The 17587-nt window shown below is 47.2% G+C and overlaps 1 protein-coding gene across 1 annotated transcript in view; it reads left to right on the top strand.

Moving 5' to 3' along the window:
• LOC139275617 (MAP7 domain-containing protein 2-like) overlaps positions 1–17587 on the top strand; it is a 223728-nt gene that overhangs the window by 198012 nt on the left and 8129 nt on the right. The window contains exons 14-16 of the mRNA XM_070892789.1: positions 918–996; positions 8933–9119; positions 13013–13302. Of these exons, the coding sequence (XP_070748890.1) occupies positions 918–996; positions 8933–9119; positions 13013–13302 (556 nt within the window). The remainder of the gene's footprint in view (positions 1–917; positions 997–8932; positions 9120–13012; positions 13303–17587) is intronic.

Here is a 17587-nt window from a genome sequence, read left to right on the forward strand (position 1 = left end):
CCTGACCCGCTGAGTATTTCCAGCATTTTCTGCTTTTATTTCAGATTTCCAGCATCGGCAGTATTTTGCTTTTGTGCAAGAACGGTCCCAGGGATGAGGGACTTCAGTTACGTGGATAAATTGGAGAAGCTGGGGTTGTTCTCCTTAGAGCAGAGAAGGTTAAGAGGAGATTTGATAGAGGTGTTCAATATCATGAAGGGTTTTGATAGCACAAATAAGGAGAAACGGTTTCCAGTGCAGGAAGGTCGGTAGCCAGAAGGACACAGATTTAAGGTGATTGGCAAAAGAATTAGAGGCGACTTGAGGAAAAAAATACACAGCGAGTTGTTGTGATTTGGAACACACTGCCTGAAAGGGTGTTGGAAGCAGATTCGATAGTAACCATCAAAAAAGAATTGGATAAAGACTTGAAGTAGAAAAAATCGCAAGGCCAAGGGCAAAGAGCAGGGGTGTGGGAGTAACTGGTTAGCTCAGGCACAGTGGGCCGAATGGCCTCCTTCTCTCATTCTATGATTGTGTGGTATTTCAATGCAGTACTGAGGAAGTGCTGAACTGTCAGAGGTGCTGTCTTTTGATGGGACATTAAGCTAAACATCTGTCTGACCCCTTGGGTGGACGTAAAATGTCGCAGGGCACTTTTCGAAGGACAATGGGGGAGTTCTCCTGGTTTCCTTCTACCCCACAGTTGCCCCTCGACCAACACCTGAAACAGATTATCTGGTCATTATCTTCTTGCTCTTTGCTGAGCGCACATTGGCTGTCGTGTTTCCTCCAGTCCAACGGTGACTGCACTTCAAAAATACTTCATTGGCTCGAAAGTGCTTTGGGACTTCCTGAGCTTGTGAAAGGCCTTATAGAAATGCAAGTCTTTCTTTTCTTTAGAACTTCTGATGATTGCACTTTTCTGCCTTTTCTAGAAAGAAGAAAATAAATCCAAGGCTGAGCCGATAATGAATGGGGAAACGGAGCTTCAAACCCCAACATCTGCGGAGCAAGGTCAGTAATCTCTGCTTCTCTTTACATATCCTAACAATGTCATCATTCCCATTCAGATCATGGGGAGGGAGAGCAATTTCTCACTACTCAATTCTTTGATAGAATTAGGAGCAGGAGTCGGCCATACGGCCTCGCGAGCCATTTAATAAGATCACGGCTGATCTTCGACCTCAACTCCTTCCCGTCCGATCCCCATATCCTTTGATTGCCTTCGAGTCCAAAGGGGCCGAAATTGCCCCTCTCCTTCAGGCCTGTTACCACCGCAAATCGGTGGCCACGCTGCGGGGTGGAATGGCCGCTGATAGTCCAATTGCCCTGCTGAGATTTCCCGGTGCCCCGATTTCTCCCCCCCCCCCCAGTGCTGCCGATCCGTGGTAAGTGCGTCATCACCGTGTGCACCGCCGATCTACCCTTCCGATGGTGATATTCTGCTCTGAATATCTTCGGCCCGCCCGGCGGTGCCAAAACCTGTTTTTGCCTGGTGGTCAAGTGAGGCTGTGGCCGCCTGCAACAGCAGTGCAGCTTTTGCCATGTTTTCGTTTGTTGACCGACTGCCATGTCGGGCCGACAATTATGCTCTCTGGTTCAGCCAGGCCGCCAACAGGCAGCCCCGCACCCCCTCTTGGGTACCAGGCCGCTGGCCCGGCCAGAACGCTCCCTGATGGCCCAGTGGGCCGAAGTTTTAAAAGCTCTCCCCTTTAAGTGAAAGGGGGAGCCATGGTGATGTCATCGCGGTGGTCACTCCGCACCGCCCCCAACTTCCACCCCTCAGGTGATGTCACCGCCTGCATTAAGAGCGACTTCCGGATCCAAATGAAAAAAGCAACAAAGAGTGGAATGTCGCTCAAGAGGCGACCTGAATCGCAGCTGCAGTAAGGACCAAACAGGATGTGTGCGCCCCGTTTCGGGCAGGGGGCAATTTCTATCCCCAAACTTCTATCGATCTCAGTCTTGAATATACTCGACGACTGAGCCTCCACAGCCCTCTGGGGTACAGAATTCCAGAGAGCCAATTGAATGCATCATCAGCTGCTGTCTGAAATGAAAATCTTACCAAACTGACTGTCAAACAGTTTGGGTTGCTGAAGTCGTTACAGTGTAATCTGATGCTTGTTGGGTTTAAGATGTTAACTCTATAGGTTATCAGTAATGTAAGGAAGATCGGCCTCCAAATCAGGCTAGTAGTCTGAAGGCTGGATTCTCCGGTCCTGTTCGCCTCTGTTTTTGCCTCGGAGGGGCAGCAATGGCAGCGGTGAGCACTTCCGGGCGAGCGGCCAGCTTCTGGCGGCCCGCCGGGGTTTTTGGGTCTGGTTTCACCAGTTGCGACACCGATTCGATTTTTGACTCCCGCCCGACCCGCAGCACGCCCTGATGTCACCGCGTCTAAAAGCGGGCGGTCCAGACCTCTTCCAGCTGCAGTGAGGTAAGTAATGTCCACCTGTGGTAAGTGTGATTGGTTTTCATTTTATTTTTGGTGGATAGAGCACTTACAAAACGGTAAATGCGCCCCCTTTGGAGCGGAGAGCATTTTTGGTCCCCTTAAATGTATACAAACTGGAGGACTGTCGTAAAGACCAGACTAACATGCTTTGGTTTTTGGCATAGAATACAAGAGCAGGGAGATTATGTTTGAACTCTCAAACACTAGTTAGGCCACAGCTGGAGTACTGCGTGCAGTTCTGGTCACCACATTACAGGAAAGATGTGATGGCACTGAAGAGGGTAGAGAGGAGATTTAGAAACGTAGAAACATAGAAAATAGATGCAGGAGTAGGCCATTCAGCCCTTCAAGCCTGCACCGCCATTCAATAAGATCATGGCTGATCATTCCCTCAGTACCCCTTTCCTGCTTTCTCTCCAGACCCCTTGATCCCCTTAACCGTAAGGGCCATATCTAACTCTCTTGAATATTTCCAATGCACTGGCATCAACAACTCTGCGGCAGGGAATTCCACAGGTTAACAACTCTAAGTGAAAAAGTTTCTCCTCATCTCAGTCCTAAATGGCCTACCCCTTATCATAAGACTATGTCCCCTGGTTCTGGACTTCCCCAACATCGGGAACATTCTTCCTGCATCTAACCTGTCCAGTCCCGTCAAAATCTTATACGTTTCTATGAGATCCACTCTCATCCTTCTAAACTCCAGTGAATACAGGCCCAGTTGATCCAGTCTCTCCTCATATGTCAGTCCAGCCATCCCTGGAATCAGTCTGGTGAACCTTCGCTGCACTCCCTCAATAGCAAGAACGTCCTTCCTCAGATTAGGAGACCAAAATTGAACACACTATTCCAGGTGAGACCTCATTAAAGCCCTGTACAACTACAGTAAAATCTTCCTGCTCCTATACACAAATCCCCTAGCTACGAAGGCCAACATACCATTTGCCTTCTTCACCACCTGCTGTACCTGCATGCCAACTTTCAATGACTGATGAACCATGACACCCATGTCTCGTTGCACCTCCCCTTTTCCTAATCTGCCACCATTCAGATAATCTGCCTTCGTGTTTTTGCCCCCAAAATGGATAATCTCACATTTATCCACATTATACTGCATCTGCCATGCATTTGCCCACTCGTCTAACCTGTCCAAGTCACCCTGCAGCCTCTTAGCTTCCTCTTCACAGCTCACACCGCCACCCAGTTAGTGTCATCTGCAAACTTGGAGATATTACACTCAATTCCTTCATTTAAATCGTTAATGTATATTGTAAAGAGCTGGAGTCCCAGCGCTGAGCCCTGCGACACTCCACTAGTCATTGCCTGCCATTCTGAAAAGGACCCATTTATTCCGACTCTCTGCTTCCTGTCTGCCAACCAGTTCTCTATCCACGTCAGTACATTACCCCCAATACCATGCACTTTGATTTTGCACACCAATCTCCTGTGCGGGACCTTGTCAAAAGCCTTTTGAAAGTCCAAATACACCACAACCACTGGTTCTCCCTTGTCCACTCTGCTAGTTACATCCTCAAAAAATTCCAGAAGATTTGTCAAGCATGATTTCCCTTTCATAAATCCATGCTGACTTGGACCGATCTTGTCACTGCTCTCCAAATGCGCTGCTATTTCATCCTTAATGATTGATTCCAACATTTTCCCCACTACTGATGTCAGGCGAACTGGTCTATAATTACCCGTTTTCTCTCCCTCCTTTTTTAAAAACTGGGGTTAAATTGGCTACCCTCCAGTCCATAGGAACTGATCCAGAGTCGATAGACTGTTGGAAAATGATCACCAATGCATCCACTATTTCTAGAGCCACTTCCTTAAGTACTCTGGGATGCAGACTATCAGGCCCCGGGGATTTATCGGCCTTCAATCCCATCAATTTCCCTAACATAATTTCCCACCTAATAAGGATATCCTTCAGTTCCTCCTCCTCACTAGACCCACTGAACCCTCCTACATTCGGACAGTTATTTGTGTCTTCCTTCGTGAAGACAGAACCAAAGTATTTGTTCAATTGGTCTGCCATTTCTTTGTTCCCCATTATAAATTCACCTGAATCCGACTGCAAGGGACCTACATTTGTCTTCACTAATCTTTTTCTCTTCACATATTTCTAGAAGCTTTTGCAGTCAGTTTTTATGTTCCCTGAAGCTTCCTCTCGTACTCCATTTTCCCCTCTCTTAATTAAACCCTTAGTCCTCCTCTATTGAATTCTAAATTTCTCCCAGTCCTCAGGTTTATTGCTTTGTCTAGCCAATTTATATGCCTTGGTTTTAACACTATCCTTAATTTCCCTTGTTACCCATGGTTGAGCCACCTTCCCCATTTTAATTTTACTCCAGACAGGGCTGTACAATTGCTGAAGTTCATCCATGTGATCTTTAAATGTTTGCCATTGCTTATCCACTGCCCACCCTTTAAGTATCCTTTGCCAGTCTATTCTAGCCAATTCACGCCTCACACCGTCAAAGTTATCTTTCCTTAAGTTCAGGACCCTAGTTTCCGAATTAACTGTGTCACTCTCCATCTTAATAAAGAATTCTACCATATTGTGGTCACTCTTCCTCAAGAGGCCTCGCACAACAAGATTGATAATTCGTCCCTTCTCATTACACATCACCCAGTCTAGGATGGCCAGCTCTCTAGTTGGTTCCTCGACATATTGGTCCAGAAAACCATCCCTAATACACTCCAGGAAATCCTCCTCCACCGCATTGCTACCAGTTTGGTTAGCCCAATCAATATGTAGATTAAAGTCACCCATGATAACTGCTGCACCTTTATAGCACACATCCCTTATTTCTTGTTTGATACTGTCCCCAACCTTACTACTACTGTTTGGTAGTCTGTACACAACTCCCACTAACGTTTTCTGCCCTTTGGTAATCCACAGCTCCATCCATTCCGATTCCACATCATCCGGGCTAATGTCCCTCCTTACTATTGCATTAATTTCCTCGTAAACAGCAACGCCACCCCGCCTCCTTTTCCTCTCTGCCTATCCTTCCTAAATGTTGAATACCCCTGGATGTTGAGTTCCCAGCCTTGGTCACCCTGGAGCCATGTCTCTGTGATGCCAATTACATCATATCCATTAACTGCTGTCTAGCAGTTAATTCGTCCACCTTATTCCGAATACTCCTCGCATTGAGGCACAGAGCCTTCAGGCTTGTCTTTTTAACTCACTTTGCTCCTTTAGAATTTGGCTGTAATGTGGCCCTTTTTGTTTTTTGCCTTGGGTTTCTCTGCCCTCCACTTTTACTATTCTCCTTTCTATCCTTTGCTTCTGCCTCCATTTTATTTCACTCTGTCTTCCTGCATAGGTTCCCATCCCCCTGCCATATTAGTTTAACTCCTCCCCAACAGCACTAGCAAACACTCCCCCTAGGACATTGGTTCCGGTCCTGCCCAGGTGCAGACCGTCCGGTTTGTACTGGTCCCACCTCCCCCACAACCGGTTCCAATGCCCCAGGAATTTGAATCCCTCCCTGCTGCACCACTGCTCAAGCCACATATTCATCTGAGCTATTCTGCGATTCCTACTCTGACTAGCACGTGGCACTGGTAGCAATCCTGAGATTACTACTTTTGAGGTCCTACTTTTTAATTTAGCTCCGAGCTCCCTAACTTCGTCTCGTAGGACCTCATCCCGTTTTTTACCTATATCGTTGGTACCTATATGCACCACGACAACTGGCTGTTCACCCTCCCTTTTCAAAATGTCCTGCACCCGCTCCAAGACATCCTTGACCCTTGCACCAGGGAGGCAACATGCCATCTGGAGTCGCGGTCGCAGAAACGCCTATCTATTCCCCTTACAATCGAATCCCCTATCACTATTGCTCTCCCACTCTTTTTCCTGCCCTCCTGTGCAGCAGAGCCACTCACAGTGCCATGAACTTGGCTGCTGCTGCCTTCCCCTGATGAGTCACCCCCTCAACAGTACCCAAAGCGGTGTATCTGTTTTGCAGGGGGATGACCGCAGGGGACCCCTGTACTACCTTCCTTGCACTGCTCTTCCTGTTGACCACCCATTTACTATCTGGCTGTGTATCCTTTTCCTGCGGTAAGACCAACTCACTAAACGTGCTATTCACGTCATTCTCAGCATCATGGATGTTGCCAGGACTGGAGAATTTTAGCTATGAGGAAAGATTGCACAGGTTGGGGTTGTTTTCTTTGGAACAGAGGAGGTTGAGGGGAGACCTTATTGAGGTGTATAAAATTATGAGGGGTAGATAGAGTGGATAGGACAGACCTATTTCACTTCGCAGAGGAAACCAGGGGACATGGATTTAAAGTCATTGGGGGGAGGTTGAGAGGGGATTTGAGGGGAAATGTCTTCACCCAGAGGGTGGTGGGGGTCTGGAACTCACTGCCTGAAAGGGTGGTCGAGGCAGAAACCCTCACCACATTTTAAAAAGTACTTAGATGTGCACGTGAAGTGCCGTAACCTACAGGACTACGGACCGAGAGCTGGAAAGTGGGATTAGGCTGGATAGCTTTTGATCGGCCGGCGCAGACACGATGGGCCGAAATGGCCTCCTTCCGTGCTGTAAATTTCTATGATTCTATGATTCATTTGCATCAAACCGCCACAGTGGTTCACGAAGGCAGCCTACTACCACCTTCTTAATGCAACTAGCACCTGTAATGTGGCAGAAGTTCAGCATCAAGCCAGTATGTGTGTTGTCAAGTGGATGCAGGTGGGACACTCCTGCAGGCAAGCAACTCAGCAGGACTGCTGGTCCAACATCGATAGTACCATTGCCACAGCACTGTTGCAGCTCAAGTAATCGGATTGCTGGTCCAACGTCGATAGTGTCACTGTTACAGCCCAAGTAATCGGATTGCTGGTCCAACGTCGATAGTGTCACTGTTACAGCCCAAGTAATCGGACTGATGGTCCAACGTCGATCGTACCACTGTTACAGCCCAAGTAATCGGACTGATGGTCCAACGTCGATCGTACCACTGTTACAGCCCAAGTAATCGGACTGATGGTCCAACGTCAATAGTACCACTGTTACAGCCCAAGTAATCAGACTGACGGTCCAATGTCGATAGTACCACTGCCAGAGCACTGTTACAGCCAGTAATCGGACTGATTGCTCTTATGCATTGGTTGGAAATAACCTCCGGCTTCTCTGCCATTCCTTGTCGGAGGGGAACAGTTTACAGTTCAGCGTTCCTGATCCGGATCCTCACGCACCTCAGAATCTGGGCTGCCCGATTCACAGGTCACAGGGATTTTTTACCTATTAAACCTAATGCATGAGAGGTAGACTGATCACCGTGCCCACTTTCTGATCTGTGCTCCCACTGTATGAAGCTCCGCTCTGGGAGAGCAGAATTGTAAAAATTTACCCCTGTAGCATCTGAAGCTAATTCAGCTCCCTCGTGTTGTTGCGCCATTATTTTGCTTGGTGCTTTATGCCTAGCAGCTGTCCTCTTTAGTTAATGTGTGGCCATAAGAACATAAGAAATAGGAGCAGGAGTCGGCCATTCGGCCCCTCGAGCCTACTCCGCCATTCAATAAGATCATGGCTGATTTAATCTTGGCCTTAACTCCACTTCCCTGCCCGCTCCCCATAACCATTCATTCCTTTATTATTCAAAAATCTGTCCATCTCCACCTTAAATATATTCAATGACCCAACCTCCACAGCTCTCTGGGGCAGCGAATTCCACAGATTTACGACCCTCTGAGAGAAGAAATTCTTCCTCATCTCCATTTTAAATGGGGACCCCTTATTCTGAAACTATGCCCCTAGTTCTAGATTCCCCCACGAGGGGAAACATCCTCTCTACATCTACCCTGTCCAGCCCCCTCAGAATCTTATACGTTTCAATAAGATAACCTCTCATTCTTCTAAACTCCAATGAGTAGAGGCCCAACCTGCTCAACCTTTCTTCATATGACAACCATTTCATCTCAGGAATCAACCGAGTGAACCTTCTCTGAACTGCCTCCAATGCAAGTATATCCTTCCTTAAATACACAGACCAAAATTGTACACAGTACTCCAGGTGTGGTCTCACCAATACCCTGCACAGTTGTAGCAAGACTTCTCTACTTTTATACTCCTATCCCCCTTGCAATAAAGGCCAACATTCCATTTGCCTTCCTGATTACTTGCTGTACAAGGGCCTCCAGATCCCTCTGTACCTCAGCATTTTGTAATCTCTCCCCATTTAAATAATTTGCTTTTTTTATTGTTCCTACCAAAGTGGATAACCTCACATTTTCCCACATTATACTCCATCTGCCAAATTTTTGCCCAATCACTTAGCCTGTCTATATCCCTTTGTAACCATCAGTTATAAAATAACAGTACGTGGATCTTGCTTGGCTAGGAGTTGTGTGGAGGCCTTAGTGTGCACCACACATGTTATGAAATGACACGGCAGTGCAGAGTTTGAGGAGCAATGAGTAAGACTATCTGAGGGCCAGTGTATAAATTCATATGCTTTGCATTCTAGGGGAATTCAACAAAGCATCGGTCAGTGTGGAGGGCAAACAGGAGGAGGAGATTCACACTGCCGTGGCCCTGGCCAAGGTTGCACCAGAGCTCGAGCCAGTTACTGCAGCTGAGCAAGCAGATAATGTGGATGAGCAACCCAACAGTGTGGACGAGTCGACAGATGAACTGCAGTCTATGGATGTCAGGTAGGCTGGATTGTCAATGTTTTCAGGTTAACACAGAAAGTAAGCTGTTGTGAGGATTGTGGCCAAACAGCAGAGCGACTGGTATCCAACCAGAATTGGTCAAATTCCCTTTCATTACGGGTAATACTGGGGATTTATCACAATGTTCTGATGATTACTTTTATCCATTTACTCTGAAAAATGTGCATTGCCCATTTTCAAATTCTCTCTAGCATCTTAAAGTACACGGTGTCTGGGCATAGGTTAAAAAATGTTAATATTGTTCTAAGTGCCCAGAACAACACCAGGACTAAGATGTTAAACGCCTCAAGATCTGGTGACTAGGAGTTCCAAATGAAACTGATAAATTCCAAAAGCAAAATACAGCGGATGCTGGAATCGAGATAAAAACAGAAAATGCTGGAAATCTCAGCGGGTCAGGCAACAGAGTTAACGTTTCGGGTCAACGACCCTCGATTTATCTCAGACAGATGCTGCCTGGCCCAATAAATTCCATAAGTGCAGCCTGAGCAACAGAAAGTTCATTTATACACTGGCTTTCCAAAGATTTGGAGATGGAGTAAAAATATTATTTCGCGAGTGGCTAAACTGAATACAGAGATGTTGAAATTTCTTACCATGAACTCAGGGCAACAAACCGGCTTAATTGGGGCAGCAAAACATGCAATAACTTGCATTTATATAGCACCTTTACTGTAGTAAAACATCCTGAGGCGCCTCACAAGAGCGTAATCAGACAGAAACTGACACGGACATAAAAGGACAGGTGATCAATAGTTTGGCCAAAGGCGGGGAGAGGGGAGGTTTAATGAGGGAATTCCAGAGCTTAAAGGCTTAAACTGCTGATGACACAGCCGTCACATGGCATAATTTGGGTTGCATACTTCCTGGCCAATACTTGTTAATTTCTCTAGAAATTCCGTAGCTAACTTTTGAAAAATAGAAAAGTATCGCTAATGCCGGGATATTCAGTTTTAGCGCTCCAAGAGGGAAGTGCAGCACTAAATCAAGCGCTAACCACTTCTCTTGGGGCGCTAAAGTGCGAGAGCAGGGTGGTAGCGGCAGAGCACTGAACACGGAGCGTGTTGGTCACGGTATCAGAGGCTGCTCCTCCCACTTAAAGGGAAGGACCAATGAGGCTGCACAACCTACCTGTCGGCAGTTCTGTGTTGCCAGGTGACCTGCGCGACTGCCATTACAGCCACAAACACTCTGAGAGTGGAGGGCTCGGACATCGCGCAGCAATGCAACATCGACAGCTTTCAGCAGGCCCAGACTGGTGCAAATAATGAAGGTTGGCTAACCTGAGAACCATTCCCTTTAATTAGCGCTCCCCAAGCAGCAAGCCGAGTTCACAATGCCTCCTCTCCTGCCATTGTTCATGCCTGGCGATACAGCAGGGGGCGGGGGGCAATTTCCCATCCAGGGCGGTAACGGGGCGCTGTGCACTTCATGACATCATGATCTGCGAGGCGCTAGAGGCCCAAGTGGTAACCGGCACTGAAGTTCACGGGCATTGCTGCATTCGCCATGCCCAGTCGCTCACCCCTGAGAACCCCGTTAGCGCCCCTTCCAGGCACTAATGGGAGGCGCAAAGCAGTCGAATTTCTCCCACAGAAGCTGTTTTCTCTGTTTTTCTAGTTTCGGATGTTATACAGAATCGGTTTCTCTTGAAATTTACGGAATCTGCGGCATCAAAGTGAACGTGCAGCTAGCCAACACATGCCAGCTTTCCATGCAGTTCTCCATGAAAATGGAAATCACATGGTCTTGAAAACCAGGCGCTGTGTTAATGAGAGACTCGGGTACTGAACCTACACCTGCCCCATGACAATATAAAATAAATCTCCATGACATGTGCATGTTCTACATGAGGACGACACCATTCTGCAGGCGATGGGAGGAGATTGTTATAGAGAGTGGGGCAAAATGATAGGACTATAGGGGCCAAATGGTCTGATGGAGTGTTTTGAACAGTCTTGCGTTACAGTTCGAAAGCATAAAGAAAGAACTTGCATTTATATCGTGGCCTCACGACTTCAGGACGTCCCAAAACGCTTTACAGCAAATGAAGTATTTCTGAAGTGTATCACTGTTGTAATGTGGGAAACGTGGCAGCCAATTTATGCACAGCAAGCTCCCACAAACAGCAATGTGGTAATGGCCAAATAATCTCTTTTAGTGATACTGGTTGAGGGATAAATATTGGCTAGGACACAGGGGAAAATTCCCCTGCTCTTCTTCGAAATAGTGGCCGTGGGATTTTTTACACTCTCCTGAAAGGGCAGACGGGGCCTCAGTTTAACGTCTCTCCCAAAAGACGATACCTCTGACAGTGCAGCGCTCCTTCAGTACAGCACTGGAGTGTCAGCTCAAGTCTCTGGAATGAGGCTTGAACACACGACCTTGTGTCTCAGAGGTGAGAGTGACTCCTTAAGAGAGAAGACATCTTATTTCAATTATATAGGCTCCTGGTGAGACCGAACCTGGAGTATTGTGTACAGTTTTGATCTCCTTACCTAAGGAAGGATATACTTACCATAGAGGGAGTGCAACGAAGGTTCACCAGACTGATTCCTGGGATGGGAGGGATTGTCCTATGAGGAGAGATTGAGTAGACTAGGCCTATATTCTCTAGAGTTTAGAAGAATGAGAGGTGATCTCATTGAAACAGACAACATTCTTACAGGGCTTGACAGGGTAGATGCAGGGAGGATGTTTGCTCTGGCTGGGGAGTCTAGAACCAGGGGTCACAGTCTCAGGATAAGGGGTCAGCCATTTAGGACTGAGATGAGGATAGACATCTTCACTCAGAGGGTGGTGAATCTTTGGAATTCTCTGCCCCAGAGGGCTGTGGAGGCTCAGTCGTTGAATATATTCAAGACAGAGATCAATAGATTTTTGAATATTAAGGGAATCGAGGGATATGGGGACAGTGCAGGAAAGTGGAGTTGAGGCAGAAGATCAGCCATGATCTCATTGAATGGCGGAGCAGGCTCGAGGGGACGAATGGCCTACTCCTGCTCCTAATTCTTATGTCCTTATGTTCTTCTATTCTTATAATAACATATTCTGTCCTCTGATGGATCAACTGGTCGAGGTAGTGAGCATCTGAACAGGAAAGGTTTTGCGTCCTCGGATTAAGGAGAGAAAATAGTCCAGGATCCCCACCAATCTGGGAATATGCATGTGTGGTCATTGGGTGAGACAAGACTCAGCTCTGATGAATGCCAGAGTTGAATAGTCACTGTCTAAGTTCATAGACTTAACAAGAGTGACTTGTGCTGGTGAAGCTATGCCCCTTACAGGGAGTTCTTCAGGAGGAAAGAGGAGGTGCAAAAATAATAAAATAATTTAAAAATAAAAGCAGGACATTTGGCAAATTGAATGTAATTAAAAGTTTCAGAAAAAAAAATATTTTTTGGAATTTTTTTTTCAACATGTTAAAAGTAAACTTACCTGAATGGACAGGGTTTTTAGTATGAAAATGAATGATTCAATTTAATTTTTCTATGTTTTAAAATTCTTACACTGCTTTTACCAGGTGTAAGAGTTTGAAGGACATCCGCTGGGCAGGAGTTGGGCAAATCGCACAAATTCCCATCCGCGAAGGCCCTTCTCCCGGGGATCGCTGCAATCTGTCAAGACATTTTGACAGATCGCAAATGCTGGTTCTTGGCACGTGCACATCGTGCTCCAAGAACCGGCATTTGTGAGACTCCTTTGGGTTCGTGCGTAAATCATACACACCCGGAGAGGCTGCAATTTTCGACCCAGTGTTCTTTACCTACTCGTGTCTCTAATGAAAGGATTTTAGAAAGTGTCAGTGGTGAGGTGATGGCGACTTGTACAAGTGGGCTGCTTTTTTCACTCTGCAGTGTTTTTGCTTCTAGCCCTATGTCAAAGGATGATGTTTCCATCCCCGAGTTCTCCCCACTAAATGAAGTGAGCCATAGTGTTGAACTGGAGAAGGACCAGAATGGGTTGAGTGACGCACAGGCTGTGGAAGACCTCATTGACCTGACAGTACACGCAACGTACACCAAGTTATCCCATGACCAGATCAGCTTGGATGACTGTAACAAAAACTTGATTGAGGGGCGCTGCATCTCCATGGAGGAGAATCCTCTCATCACATCACTCACTAAATCTGTTGAGGAAACCCATATACAGACATCAGCAGGTAAAGTACACCAGGAAATAATTCAGTAAGTGACTAGCATTAGTACATGTGGAATTTCCCTGTAATCTAAGTAGCATAGTTGGTTGAATGCTCAACTCGGGATGTTGGGTTTGTTATATATTCCTATTAACTTTATGTTGGGTTATTATAGGATATTGTCATATAGTCCTATTGCCCTTATGTGCGGTATTACAGGATATTGCCTGGATGAGTGCAGCTCCAACAACACTCGAAGCTCGACACCATCCAGGACGAAGCAGCTCACTTGATTGGCATCCCATCCACCACCTCCAACATTCCCTCCCTCCACCACCTTCAACATTCACTCCCTCCACCACCTTCCATTCTCTCCACCACCTTCAACATTTACTCCCTCCACCACCGGTGCAGTGTGTACCATCTACAAGATGCACTGCAGCAATTCGCCAAGGCTTCTTCGACAGAACCTCCCAAACCCGCGATCTCTACCACCTAGAAGGACAAGGGCAGCAGGCGCATGGGAACCCCACCACCTCCACGTTCCCCTCCAAGTCACACACCATCCTGACTTGGAAATATATCGCTGTTCCTTCATCGTCGCTGGGTCAAAATCCTGGAACTCCCTCCATAACAGCACTGTGGGAGCACCTTCACCACACGGACTGCAGCGGTTCAAGAAGGTGGCTCACCACCACCTTCTCAAGGGCAATTAGGGATGGGCAATAAATGCCGGTCTTGCCAGCGATGCCGACATCCCAAGAACGAATTATTACTCGTATATGGAGGCGAGGGTAGGCAATTATTTGGGCTGGAGGGCACTTAACAAGTTTTGCTGAGCTGTTGAGCGCCATTGTTCCCCCCGAAGGTGTGCGGTGATACACCAATCGCGAGGTCCTGCGCATGACGCTCACCAGCTCCTGCTGCTGGAAGATGCCTACTCCTGCTCCTATTATGTTCTTATGTAAGGTTGAGAGGAGATTTGATAGAAGTGTTCAAAATCATGAGGGGTCTAGACAGAGTAGATAGAGAGAAACTGTTCCCATTGGTGGAAGGGTGGAGAACCAGAGGACACAGATTGAAGGCGATTGGCAGAAGAACCAAAGGCGACATGAGGGAAAACTTTTTTACGCAGCGAGTGGTTAGGATCTGGAATTCACGGCCTGAGAGGGTGGTGGAGGCAGACTCAATCGCGGCTTTCAAAAGGAAAAAAATTGCAGGGCTCCGGGGAAAGGGCGGGGGAGTGGGACTCGGTGAAGTGCTCTTGCACAGAGCCGGCACGAATGGCCACCTGTGTTGTAACCATTCTATGATTATCTCCCTACTGCCCTTATGTGGGGTAATATAGGATATTGCCGTAACTCACAGGGACTCTGCCAGGTGTCTTCTTGCCTGCTTACACTCGCCCCAGCGAGACTAGATTAAAAGTTCCCAAGGAGCTCCAGTGTCCATACTTTATACCTGTGTAATTACTTCCTCCTAACGTGATGCCATTATGCCAATGTCTCGTTATGACTGGCTAATCACCATTCAACGCGTCTGCGCGATAGCCTCTGTTTACTCACTGATGAGAAACCGTGGATCAGTTATAGTCAATGTTCCCGGTAAGGAGCAGAAATCTCAAATGGTCTCTCGCAGGCCACTCATCGGCTTTTGCATTGGAATCACGCGCAGCGCAGGAATTTAACGGGACTGCGCATTAAAAGAAACAGGCTGTGCAGAACAAAGCGCAGCTTACAGGGAACATTGGTAATCGCCTTCCTTTTATGTCTTCCTAGTATATTAATAACACATGCCACTTGGCTGATTTACTGAAATCCAATCCCGCCGTGTTTGAGACGATGACACAGGCTGAGCACCGATTTTAATGCCAGGTGCTGCCTCAAACTGTTCAAAATTCATTTTTGCCGCCCAAAGATGAGAGAGCAGCGCTGAAAGTGGTGTTGCACACTCACCCTCGGGGGCCAAGGGAGCGGTGTCTCAGGAGGCCCACCCAATTTCCCCATGGACGGCTGCCGGAGTTCGAGATTAAAAAAACGGGAAAAAAATGCTTCCGACATTTTCCCTTAGCCACACTTCCCCACTGGTCCCAGTAATACATAAATGCTAAATAAAATAAACATAACCACTTACCTTGATCACCGGACGCTCCCGCCCCAGGATCCTCGATGTACCGACAGCTTTCCCAGGCTGTACGGACACCTGCCGGTAAGGCCATCGTACATGCCTAACTTTTCAGCCGCTCGATGATGTCACCACGTGGGTTGCGGTAGAGTGTGCAGCGATATGTCTTGGTGCTGCCTCCACCACCCAACTAAATTTACCGTGAGCCGAGGAACCCGCTCCCTGCCGACGGTAAGTTCTTAGCCGCCCCTCTCCAGCGGTAACGGTGGTGTTAGAAACCGAATTTCGATCCCTATATTTCTTCCTCTCTTCTCATGGACGGTTAATGAGGTAATGTCTGTACTGCTCCAGGCCTGACCTGTGCAGCCACTGCAGAGTGTGTACTAATCTGTGGATATATATTTTAAAAGCTTACTCTGGCTATTCTACCCGGTACACCTATACTTACAGCTCACACAACCAATTTACTCTTCTAGTGCCTTTAGTATCTGCAATATAAATCAGGAATCTCTGTGCTTTAGACACGGACTATCCAACCCCATCTGGCATAAAGATGAGCAATAGGAGTCCCTAGTCTAAACCTCATTCCTAAATTATGGCACCAATATTTACTCGTGCCGTGGTGGGGGCGGATGGAAGCATTTCCGGACGGCAAATGCGGACATCCTGCTGAATGTTTTTTGATTGACAGCTGGCTGCCTGTTTGGCGGGAAAGGCTGTGGCCTGTGGAGAGATCGGGCGGGGTTAGCAGGTGGTGGTGAGATCGCAGAAGCCGAGGGAGATGGCGGTGAGAGAGATTTTGGGGGAAGGGGTTGGCTCGGCTGTGAAGAGGTAAGCTTGCTGGGCCCAGGGGAAACACTCCGACTCCTCCTGCCCACAAGCAGTGCTGCAAAGGCACTTATCTGATGGCTCCGGCCCTTCTCGCCTCCTTTTACCTGCTGCATTTCCCAAAGCCAAGGAAAACCGGTCGACACCAGTTAATAATAATGGTAAAAATGGAGGCACACAGCCTCCTTAAAAAATTTCAATGACCGACCCGCCTCCTGACACTGGATTCATCGTCCGCCCACATCCCAGCTCTGTTAAAAGCGGAAGTGGACATTTTGGGGTCGGGTTTGAAATTTTTACTTCCTACTCATCTCAAATCCACCTGTCCTTGGGAATTAAAATAACACCCATGTCTTTTGAAGTTTAATTGTATCAAGCCAGATTGTTCTTCCTTTTGTCTACATCTTCACCTGTTGAATGTGGATTATCATGAACACTGTGTTAAAGGGATTCGATCGGGGAGATACAGAGAAACGATTTCCTCTGGTGGGGAATCCAAAACAAGGGAGACATAGGCCTAAAACTAAAGATAAGCCATTTAGGAGTGATATCAGGATGCACTTTTTCCACAAAGGGCAGTGCAAATCTGGAGCGCTCTCCTCTGAGGCTATGGACGCTGCTGAACAATTCAACATTTCAAAACGGAGATTGATTGTTCATCACCCTGAAACGTTAACTCTGTTTATCTCCCCACAGCCGCTGCCTGACCTGCTGAGTATTTCCAGCATTTTCTGGTTTTATTTCAGCTTTCCAGCATCCGCAGTATTTTGCTTTTGTGTTGATAGACTTCTGTTGGGTAAGGATATCGTGGGATATGGAGCAAAGGCAGATAAATAGGGTTGAGATGCAGATCAGCCATGATCTAACTGAATGGCGGTACAGGCTCGAGGGGCTGAGTCGCCTCCTCCTGTTACTGTGTTTCTAAAAAGTGCTTTTCCTCTTACATTTTCATGTAGAGCTGAATTTTCAATAATGAATAGGAAAGAACATTTCTTAATTCAAAGTTTGCAGAATAAAACAAACACATGGGACTAGATTTTTCAGTTTTGTCCGTCTCTGTTTTTCATCCCGGAGGGGCAGCAATGGCGGCGGTGAACTCTTCTGGGCAGGCGACCAGCTTCCAGGGCACGGAGCATTACACCCTGGTGTGCAACACCCCTGGTTGCAACACTGGCTCGAGTTTTGGCTCCCACCCGACCCGTAATGCCGCAGCGGCCCCTACTGGGACTGTCATGTATTCAACCAGCATTGTAACCCATGTATAAACTGACCGAAGTTGTACACCGTGACAACACTGACCACTAGGTGGGAGACACTCCTAACCTGGACCTTCAGGTATAAAAGGGGAAGCTCCACC

The sequence above is a fragment of the Pristiophorus japonicus genome, chromosome 11 (assembly GCF_044704955.1).
Source record: "Pristiophorus japonicus isolate sPriJap1 chromosome 11, sPriJap1.hap1, whole genome shotgun sequence".
Classification (NCBI taxonomy): domain Eukaryota; kingdom Metazoa; phylum Chordata; class Chondrichthyes; family Pristiophoridae; genus Pristiophorus; species Pristiophorus japonicus.